Source organism: Lonchura striata, chromosome 3, assembly GCF_046129695.1.
Source record: "Lonchura striata isolate bLonStr1 chromosome 3, bLonStr1.mat, whole genome shotgun sequence".
NCBI classification, from domain to species: domain Eukaryota; kingdom Metazoa; phylum Chordata; class Aves; order Passeriformes; family Estrildidae; genus Lonchura; species Lonchura striata.
This window is the reverse complement of record NC_134605.1, coordinates 15,296,373-15,308,026: the sequence shown is the minus strand read 5'-3', so window position 1 is coordinate 15,308,026 and position 11,654 is coordinate 15,296,373. Positions and strand designations below refer to the sequence as shown.

At 36.2% G+C, this 11,654-nt stretch overlaps 1 protein-coding gene across 1 annotated transcript in view; it reads right to left on the bottom strand.

Moving 5' to 3' along the window:
- Nucleotides 1-2,057: 2,057 nt before the first annotated feature.
- PLEKHH2 (pleckstrin homology, MyTH4 and FERM domain containing H2) overlaps nt 2,058-11,654 on the bottom strand; it is a 53,275-nt gene continuing 43,678 nt past the window's right edge. Inside the window, exons 27-31 of the mRNA XM_021526437.3 lie at nt 10,894-11,039; nt 9,193-9,322; nt 8,224-8,310; nt 6,407-6,544; nt 2,058-5,131 (exon numbers count right to left, since the gene is read on the bottom strand). Of these exons, the coding sequence (XP_021382112.1) occupies nt 4,949-5,131; nt 6,407-6,544; nt 8,224-8,310; nt 9,193-9,322; nt 10,894-11,039 (684 nt within the window). The 3' untranslated portion in view covers nt 2,058-4,948. The remainder of the gene's footprint in view (nt 5,132-6,406; nt 6,545-8,223; nt 8,311-9,192; nt 9,323-10,893; nt 11,040-11,654) is intronic.

The following is an 11,654-nucleotide window of genomic DNA, read 5'->3' as shown; positions in this document are numbered from 1 at the left end:
TGACCAACTGTGGTCCCTTCCAGCCCGACCCATTCTGGGTTTCTATGACTTTGTAGTTACAAGGGGCATACAAAGTAAGACACTGTAACAAACATGGGCTGGATTATTTAAAATAAAACAACCAAAAATCAAGTCCAAAAACGCTGGGCTTGGATTAGAAAGTAGGATTTAAATGGTGCAGTAAAGCAGCAGGATGGCCCTGAATATGAAAGGGGCATAGGATGTAGGTGAACCCAACAAGTTTAAAGTGTCCTACATCAGAGAAGTGGCCCAAAATTCAGGACAGCAATTACAGCTCTCTTCTGTAGCTGAAGAGCTGATTTGTATATTGAGAGAGTAGAGACAGAAAAACCTGACTAAAATCACTATTGTCTGTTTGATTAAAGCCAGGAAAATGGCCATATTCATAATGATTAACTCAGATTTCATTTTAACTGTTCCTTCTTCCTTACCCAAAGAAGGCTGAGTATCCTAACACTGACCCTAAGTAATGTTCATTCTTTAAATAAGTTTTTTTTCCCCTAAATTTAGCTTGCATAATCACTCCGTTTCAGTTCCAGTAACCTTTATATGGCTATTTTTGTTGTTTTTAATTACTTCCAGGTTTTTGCATGCAAATTACCAGGAATTTGCTAACCTTCTATGGAAACCATGTTCTTGCTAATTAAAATCTAGAAATAAACTTAATTATGTAGTGTTATACATTGCAGATCATGCTGATATCTGTCTAAGTGAATTTCTTTCATCAATTTCAGTTCAACAGAACACTTCTGATATCTTGGTATATATACTAAGGCAGTGCTGATCTGTAGTCAGCATCTAGAGGTAGCAAAATCCCTGGACAAAGCTGCTCTTGCTCTGCCAAAGAGAGCAAAACTATGGTGGGAATTGCTCCTGGCACTATGACCTATGCAGGTAGTACTGCAACGATGAGAGTTTAAAAAGTGAAGTATTTTTACAGTGATTTAGTCACCGTCAGAGATGGCATATCTGGAGGATGTTGCAGTACAGATCTGAGCACAGTAAAAGTGTGTAAATGTACTGAAATCCAATCTGGAATTTAAATTGGAGGTTTCAGTATTTTATATTTCAACTTTCTGTGCTTCTTTTGCCCTAATAAACTTTAAAGAATACCCAAAACAACACACACACACAACTTCCCCCCCCCCTCAATTCAGTATTACTGAGTTACTTATCATCTTAGTTAAAATTAACTCAAACTAATGGATTGCAGTAAGCTGTATGGATATTAAAGCTCTACCTAAAGCTTTAAGTGGTGCATTCCTTTATGCAAGAATGATTTTCTTCCTTCAGGAACCATTAAAACCTATGAAAACTGGTAGTCTGACAAAGAACTTCAACACCAAATACCTATCAGCCTTCTTTCATAGGGAAATATATACTTTTATTTCAAATTTAAACAAAATTTAAATATAAAATAACAAAACTCATTAAATTTATGTATTGTATTAAAACCTTAAAACTTTATCATTTGCCTGGTGTGCTACAGGAGTAAATAGGTCTTGCTTCTAGAAATCAGCTGTTCTCTTGCTAATACTGCTGCTCAAAAATAGACAAGACAAAGTGAAGTTCAAGTAATATATTAATTTACATTGCATTCCGAATACTTTTCAAAGCAATGTGATTGTTTATACAGATTGTATATACATTTACCAGTGTTTTTTCATTATCAGATTCATTGATCATTTACACAGATTGTTGATCTGATCACTAACTCAAAGCAAGCACGAAAGGTATTCTAAAGTTCATGGTAGAAGGTGAAGTCTCCTTGCATGTGCTAACATATTACTCTCATCCTGCCAATATTTTTACAACCTAGGTTCTGCAAGCTTTGAGCATAGGAAGTTTTCCAGCAACAGTCCCAGAAGCTGCTGCTCATTTGACAGCTCCCACAGTATCATCACTGCTGAGGTGAGAAAGGTCAGGTTCCTGCCTGGGCTTTAGTCATGGGTTAGGTAGCACAGTATGAATTTCTTTGCTGGGTGACATAAGGTTATGACTGAGATGTGAATCACTCATGTGACTTGGGCTGGTGGGTAAGGCAGAACAGATTATCTGCTTGGACTGTGAAATTTACAGCCTTGCTGGCTTGCATTGTGTGGTATTCAAGTAGCTCTGGAGCTTGATTCCCATGGAGCAAGGCCCTGAGATTTGCAGAGCTGTGTTTGAAGTGTGCATGCACGTGAAAGGGACTCCACTTGCTGACCCTGTCACCTTGAAGGGAAGTGTCTGCTGAGGTTACTGTCACTACAGAAACCTCACTCTTGCTAATCAAACTGGAAGCAGCTCCCATTGTTAGCACAGTGTTGTCACGGTAACTGTGAGTGCATTTATTTAATAAAATAACACATCATTTCTGGTCATTTGACTGTGTGGGATTAATGGTGACCCATAACGAGCAGTTAGTAAGTCTGAAAAGTCATGCCAAAAATGGGGAACTAATGCATGAATTGCTTTTGGTTACAATGATGTAGAGACATACTGCAGCAGCAAGAGCTCAACAGAAAAAGCAAAGCAGTGTCTAGAGTTTCTTACCCAAAGGCAGGCAGGAAGGTCATACTCTGCTTCATAGACTGTACAGGGCTTTATAAAACAACTGTTTATAATGTTGTTAATGAAACCTCCAAATGGGCACATCAGCTGTTTGTAATTTTTATCATGTTGTCTCAAAATTCAACAAAGATTTTAAAAACTACATTATCAAGCTGACTAGCAAAATGCTCCACTTTTTTCCCTTCTAATAACAAAAGGTGATCTGCCACATTCATTTGAAACTGGGCAATTAGGGAAGACTACTAGTTGGAGTATTCCAGGTTATCATAATTTCATGATTACAAGAAGACTTTTGTGTTCGTAAATTGAAGTTTTTAATCATATTTGAAAAGCTTTATACTGTGACCTAATTGATGTAGTAGCATGTATTTATAAACACCCTTAACTTCTCAAATCTGAAAGTTAATTATTCTGATTGCAAAGGGGTATTACTTCCTAAATGAATTTCACTATGGGATCTGCATCACTTCCCATGGGGTGCAACACAAGAAGTAATGCCGCTGGTCTCCTGTAGCTCCCAAGATGCTTCCCTGGATGATGGCAGGGGACTGGCTGCCTAGGAGGAGGTAAAACCTCCTGCTGCTGGCCCTGCCTCATGGGAAGAGAAGGGCCTAGTGCCCCAACAACCACCAAAGGGTGGAAGTTACCAGGAAGCCCTTTCCACCTTGTAAAAGTGAAAGCATCTGGATATAGTATGTGTGTTGTTTGGTTGTAATTTTCAAGAGGAAGCACTGGCCTGTAGTACCATTCATCAAGTGGTGCTTGAGTCCTGTGGATTTCAGTAGCCATGGCAGGACTTTGAGAGCTTTTTAAAGAGCCAGCTTGCATGTCTGCCATTCCCCCTTTTAAGACCATGTGCTCTTCATGGCCTGTATCTCCCTTCCAATCCAGCAGGGAGGATACTCCCTGCTTTTAACAGAGCGCAAAAAGCTGAAAATACCTTTTCTCTCAGTATGAGCATTTGAAATGTTTACAGAACACAAAACAGATTTTTCATTGTAAAATTACTTCAGTTTAAGTAATAATAAAAACAAACAAACAAACAAACAAAAAAAACAAACAAATGAGGACTGGCTGTAAGGGATTATTGATCTATAACCATTAACATGAGCTGAAGTAGAAACTGTAAGATGTCCATGAATCAGTAGTTTATGTTTGAGTACCTTCTTCATGGTTGTACCTAAATTATCTATGAGAGTATGGCGCTGATCCATTTCAGAGCCTGCAGAAGTGGCTTATTTGCACTGGAACAAAAAAAGAGAGGGCTGGAAGAAACCCAATGGATGTAATTTCTATACATTTGACCTATGTAGCACTGAGGCTTGCACCTGAAGTAGGCAACTGGAAAGTGCTCCTAGGTCCAATAGTGCAGATGCAGCAGCATGTCTTCAGGGTGCAAGAACATTATATTAGTAATATAATAGGAAATGGATAGATACAAATTAAAAACAAGAAGCAAATATTATTCTGACTCAATGTATATACATAATACATACTGTACATGGATTTTAGCTCTCCAAGTTTACTCACAACCTTTCAGTCAATGGTTTTCTCTGTTGCTCTTTTGTTTTGAATTGTGAGGTCATTCTTACCATTGTATTTTATTATTATTCTGGATTAAAGGAGAAATTAGGTACAGTTAACAATACTATACTAAATACAGTGCCTATTCAATTTAGATTTTTTTTCAAAAGGCTGGAGAAGAGAAGCTTTATTTAGAAATTTACCAGACCAAGGCTGAAGATTTGCCAAGTAGAACAGCTGTATAACAAAGGCTAGAGTGTATCATGGGAATACTCTTTAAATTTGTAATAGTTACATGATGTGCTTATGTGTTTGGTTTTTTCAAAGGAGAAACAATTATACACAATTTGTTCCTTTTAGTCCCATGATACTTGTATTGCAAATAAGGATGGTGCTGGAAGTGAAGAGTATTTTGTATTTGACTGCTTTTCTAAACAAAAATTCCATTTCAAAATGAAAGTTATAAAACTGGTGTAATTTTGAAAAATAGAGATGAAGAGTTGAAGATAGTTTGGTCCCTGAGTAGATATCTGTAAAACTGTAACATCTATACAGTTTTTTCCAATGACACCTTTCTCCATCATTATAAACAGATATATTTTTTTCTGAGCTGTACGCACAAGCCACCCCCAGTAAATCATAACCCTTAAACTGACTCATCATCTTTTCAATTAAGGCAAAGCTTTAATTTAAGGGCTACTCCTGTTACATACAACTGAATGAACGTAAACCTGTCCACTTTTCCTTTTGTTTATGGAGCTGCTTACACTCTACATCTTGTACATCAGAAGGTTTTGAGTCCATGCAGAAACCCTCTATCAAGGATGCATTATCCCGATACATAATCCTTTCATAACAAAGTGGGACATTTAGTTGGTCTGTTGATTGCAGGAAGTGGCTGGCTCCCCATCTCTTTGAGTTTCTGTCCACTTTGAGGGGCCAGTAATTCTGGAGCAGAGAGGTGATGAGCAACTCCTTTCAGCTGATGAAAGTTGTTAATGTAGCTGGCAATCAGTAGAGTGATCTCAAGAATCTATAACAGGAACATACAAAACTCTTTGAAAAATACAGTGATGTGTTTTGACTGCTGAAAAAATAGCTAACTTTTTAGCAAGTGACAATCACCATCAACTGGATAAGTACTTGTACTTTAACAAATTAATGATAGGGGGAAAGGAGGTAACTAATAAAGCTTTTTTTATTGCTCTTTCAAATAATGTAATGTTATTCCCATCAGGACATATCAAAGATACTTTGTCTTCCACAGTCTTAAATAACTTCTTTGATTTTGAGAGAGATATTGAAGTCCAAAAGATGATACCCTGAGAAGTTTGGCCAGAGAGCTCACAGAACTCAAGATGCAGGGTAGATGAAGGGAATAAAGACTTTGGGAAGGTTTTTATCATATTTTCTCTTTGTGACCCATATGAACCTTGCTGAAATACTGAACAGGTTGCCCAGAGAAGCTATGGATGCCTCATCCATGGAAGTGTTCAAGGCCAGCTTGGATGGGGCTCTGAGGAACCTGGCCTAGTGCAAAGTGTCCCTGCCCAGGGCAGGGGGGTCAGAGCTAGGTGATTTTAAGGTCCTTTGCAACCCAAACCATTCTGTGATTCTATAAGGGCACAATTTGAGGGAAACTTCAACATGTGTATTTTACTATGCTTATTTGTATGAAGAATCATATTTTGAACCAAATTTATATGTGGAATTTTGTGTTATTTAATAAATTTGTTCAAACTAACAGCAAGAACTTTGTGTTTTGGGGGTTTTTGTTTGTTTTTTTGTTTTTTTTTTTCTTTTAATATAGTCAGTCTTAACAGTAAGGGAGAGACTAGATTTAAAAAGCAGGGCATTTGTTTGTTTGTTTGTTTTGTTTTGTTTTCTTTTACCAAAAGTAAAAATATCCTAGGATATTTAAGAAGGGACTGATCTTTCAGATGTTGTGTTATACAATTTCACTGTAGATCCCAAATGTATTTTTTGAAAAATCATCTCTGGTGCTGATTAGGCAAACAGACTAGTTTTAGGTACTGCATATAATTTCTGTTCTTATCAGCCTTCTTTATCCTTCTATGAAAAATTTGGAATGTTACAGACAATGACATGAAAAGAACAGGAACACATCAGTACTGTCACAGTTAGTTCTGACATTACTAATTATTTGCTCTCTAAAATCATCTGGCAAAAGCCAGTAATCTGAGCAGGCTACATTTAAAAAAGGTGTTTCATATTTCACATCTGTTAGGGATTACCCACTAGACAGAGCACAAAAGCAGATGGAAACTGTTTTAGGTAATAGACCAACCTTTGGCTTTGTCATGGCAAAAAGGTGTTTTTCACTTGATTTGTCCTTTGTCTGAGCATTGTTAACAACCAGCATAAAATCATCTTGATAGCCTCCAAAAGTCATCAGGCTCTTATATGTGTATGTAACTGTCAATCGCTGAAAAAAGAACAAAACACAGAACAAAACACAAAGCTGTTAAGCAGGACAGTGCAGGAGAAACAGATTATGAGAAATACTTATTTTAAAAAAATAATTCCAGATATATTTTTCAATGGAGGTAGCCTCTTATGAATCTTGAAATTAACTATGAATTTTGGGATAGCTTCATTTAGACCTTCATGATGAGGAATTTTCATTGTAGATCATAACTCTTCTAAGTTTGACCTCTGTTTCTATTCCAAATTAATTAGATGAAAGAGACAAGAAGATTATACAAGTGTATAATTCCATTTACCCAAATCTTGATTGACTTTGAAAGAAGTTAATCTTACAAATTCCACTTGAAATTGAAGCAGTATCTAAATAAATTAAATGGCAGAGTATGAGATATCTGAAGGAATTTAACTCCAGGTATTCTTTTTGTGCAGTTATATGTTTTGCAAACACACAAATTCTGTTCTCTTTTTTTCACATCTCTGATGAAACACAAATGCTCTTCCAAGGCTCTTCAACTTTTCATCCCTTGAGTCTTACTTTTCAGGGTTTAACACCACAATAAGGGCCTTTGAGTTAAGATCAGCATTTAATTTATTTTTACGTCTGACATTAATTTGCTGCAGATGTTTGCATTTAATATTCATTGTCATTTCTACAATAACTGACTTAGTCCTTCCTTAGTAAACCTCTTTTTGCCCCAGTTTTGAAATACTATTATCTCTACCACTTGGAACCTCATTTCCGATATCCCTGATCCTTCCTACAGAAAATCTCAATGTTCCCTGAAAGCTGAGCATTCCTTGATTGTCAGTAAGGCCTGCCAGTACTTAATCTGGCAATGCCCTACAGAAATGCCACAGCTCCAGGAGCAGTGTTTGTAGAGCTCTCTGCAGGCTGGTGCAAGCACATTTTGCTTGTTCCCTGAGAGCTGCTGTTTGCTCTCCTCATGCTCTTTGTTTTATTATTTCTTTAACTGCAAAGAAATGTAATGAAAAGGCCCATATCAGCACAATTATAAAGCTGAGATTTTAATTTTCTGATATTCAATATTAGCACTTGCTAATAGCAGCATGCCATTCTTTTTCTTTGCAGGATATAAATGAAAGCAGGGATCTTTTCAGGCATTGCTTTTTACACTGATTACGAGTCGTTCTCTATGAAAACTTGTATTACAAATCAAAGAAAAATCTGAGACTAAAATGACATAATTAAATAACACTGGGTTATATTACCTACTATTAAACAAAAATAATACAATGAAAATAACAATCTATTAACGTAACTGCACTTTGCAGAGTATATGTATTATGAATAATACTGGAAAATTAAGTCTCCAGGAAAAGAAAATTAATGTTATTGTAATAACATTACAATAACTATGGATTTACTGACATCTGAATGATTAAAACATTAACATTTCATTAAATGATATAAAAACTGTATCTGATAAACAAAAATAAATTCAGTGCAAAGAATTCATTATTTCTATTAGTAGTGCTACTGTAATGATGATAACATTAAAGCATTTTAAAAGGAGTGAATTTTTGCTTTAAGAGAAGGAGTAGATAACTTAGCATGGAAAGCTAATGCCATCTTTTAGATAGTATGGTGGTGAATCTCTCCATATAATTAGTACAAAAATCTATCTTGACCAGATTTAAAATAGCAATTTCACTTACCATGGAGCTGTAATCCAGGATGCTTATGCCATCTTCATGGACAGCAAACCATATGAAAGACTTCTCAACTGAGGCTGTTGCTAGAGGCTGCAATGAGAAATGTTCTTTAGTTACTACTTCAAAATGAGGCAATATGTGAATAATTATTCATTCTCAGCTTTTATAGACCTCTCTCCATCCACAGTTCTCACTTCAGTTCCCTCTCAGTGTAAATTTCAGTAAAGGAATTGAAACACCTGCCCAAAGCCATGTGGGTGGCCACTGGCAGAATGATGAACTCAAAACTAATACAACTGAAACCTACCCTGGTGCTTAGTCCAATAAAATATATAGTCTCATTAATAAAATAGTCAGTTTGTCCACTTGCTCATACATATTTATATCTAAATACACAAAGAACAGAGTGCTGACAAGCAATTTTATATATATATATATATATATATATATATTTACACACACACTGGATTTACCTATTAAAACTGAAGGCATGAGGTGACAGTTTCTGTTTAACAGAGCAGTTATTTGAATCAAGGGAATTAAGATACCAGAGAAATTGAGAAGAGGCCAGCACAGAAGGGAGTGCTCTAAATACCCTTAACCACATTTAGTGCTTCTGCAAGGTTGAGCTTCTACAGCCATCTAATGATACCATCTAATGTTCTATTATTTACCAGGTAAAAAGAGTCTAAACTTAAAAGTCTATCTTAAATTAAGATAGAAGGAAATGGAAGCACAGATTAATAGTGCAGAACAAGCAGTAAGTGTATTGGAAAGCTACTATTATGATACACTTAGTACTATGGCTGTTATATTTCACCAGTGTATGACTTAAAAAGTAATTTGACAGGAGATTCAATCCGTTCATGTATACACAGATATTTTCAACAAAAATATGCTATTATTTGCAAATTATATTTATATTTAAGCCACTCATCCCACTCCCCAATCAAACTCATTAAAATGTCTCACTTTTGCTGCAAACAATTTAGCCCCAAAGAAAGGCCATTTCCTGGCCACAGTGAGGTAAATGCGCACGCAGTCTGCGGCGCTGTGCCCACGGAGAGCCATCCATCTTGTCGACAGTCGCTGGCAAAGCTGTCTGTTGAAATGAAGGATGGAATTTACTTACTGAAGGGAATTCCAATGCTTGCCCACAGAAAGTTTAATGAGCAACAAGAGAATCCATTTCTTAAAATGATAATTTCAGTTAATACAAGGACTATCACTGATACAGTATTAAATAAACCCACAATGTCATTTAGTATTTTAATGCACATGGAAATTATGAAGTATCTTCTAATTTCTGAAACATTATGATTAAATATTGATGTAGCAGTTGCAGCAGAAAGGCAGAAAGTCTGGGACAGATTTTAATGTGTCTCTACAGAGAATCAATGTACCTTTATCAGTACTCAACAGCTATGTCAGCTGTCATTCCAAAAATCCATCCAGCTTAGCACATATCTTTACCTGTGGCTGGTAGGAGGCGTGAAAGACGTGGCTTAACACTACTCCCTTTTAGCGTGTCTGGGCACTGCTACCCAGAATGCTACTCCTGATGTTCACACTGGGACTTTTTTTCTGGCTTCTTTTGTGAATTTGTGGCTCCTTAGCACACTGGTTCAATACTATGTAAAAACTAATTCTCAAAAAGCCCCCAGCCCAGAATACCTTTCTAGGACACTGACCTGCAGGGATGACTTACCCAGCAGCCATAAGGTTATTAGATGTAGCCCAAGAAAAGGGAGGGCTAATTTGTAGTAAAGGTAGATCCATCACTTGCAGCTTTGGTCTTGCTGTTTATGAAGTCAAACTGCACCCTTAGCAAAATCAATATAGGCAACAGGGCAGGCACAGGGTGATTCTTCCCATGCCACAGATCTTCAGCTCTGCCAGCTGGTAGTGTAGGACTACTTAAACAGTTCAACAGATATTTCACTTTTCTTCCATTAATTAAATCTAATCTGAGACTTTTTTAATTTGTTCTTTGAAGTTAACTGCGTAAGTCTGAGTGCCCCATTGTCTTCTGAGTATGTAAGAATGTTACTATGTGCATATAATAATAGCTTTAAATTTTCTCAACCTGAAAATTTTCTGTACTGAAGAACTTTTCTATGATTATTTACTGGACTTCAAAACTGCTGTATCACTGACTTTGGATAATTTATTACACTGTTCTACTCATTTTCATGTCAGTAGGTATTGATTTAAATGCCTTGCAGGTTATTAGTTTTAAATAAAGTGGTACCTTACTAGTAAGTCCTCTAAGTTACACATTGCCAATTTGACTGGCTGCCAGAGATTGCACACAAGAATAACAAACAGATCACGTCCCCATGTCCTTTCCTTCAATAACTCTTCAGTCTGTGCACACTCAGACCTCATTTAGATTTGCTGTATAAGAAAAACATGAATTTCAAAATCCCTGGATTTTGTAACACTATGTAGTAAATGCTACATCTTTTGCTGGAATGTGTTATTAATAATGGTCCTTTGTTTATATTAGAAATGTGCAGAGGAAATGACTTGTTTAAATTAGCAAGAAAATGAGTTTCAAACACAGGTTTAGGCAAATATAGCTCAACAATACATTATTCCCAATGGCAATTTAAAACTTCCTTGTTTCATGCCTAGATCTTTAGAGAATATGAATCAAAAATCCCATCTTACCTTAACTGTTCATCTGAACAACCTTGCTTGTATCTCTTAGGGTAGAATCTCTCCAAAACTTGCTTTAGTGTTTGGTTGGACTTGGACTGGGAATTGACTTGCCCTGCTGGAGTTGAGAAAGGCCGTTCAAAATCTCCAATCTCTACCTAAGGGGAAGTCCATGAAAAAAGTTTTTTGTTACTCTACTGTAATTTTCTAGCTGGATATTATGAACTATCTTTTGATCTTTTTACCAAGTATAAAAGAAAACAAATTTGTCAAATAAGGTATATTTTTCACTGATGAAAAAGTCACACTAGTGATTTTCTTATTTTCTATCTACCATAGAAAAAAGTTAAATATCAAACACAAATTGTACAGACATAATATTACTTCTGCTCTTAGATTATTGTATCTCCAGCTGACAGAAATCAGTTTACATTTATTAATAATAACATTCAATGACTTTCTCAAAACCCTTCATTTGTGCTTTTAATTTTTTAAAAATAAAACATCTTATCAAGACCATGTCTAGTAAAGCACTCAGACTTACATTGAAGAGCTGTTACTTTGGAGAATTAACTAGCAGAAATCACAGAAGGAACAGTGAATGAAGAAATGGTACATGATTACATGATAAATGCCAGAGGGCCTTGATGTGTAAGAGGGAAAGCACATTTTGCCATACTGGTCCCAGCAGCAGCGAATGCTGTAAAGCATTTCCACTTCAGTTAAGAATTGCCTTACAAAAAGATTCCAGCCCAGTCTGTATTGTTTCCTGC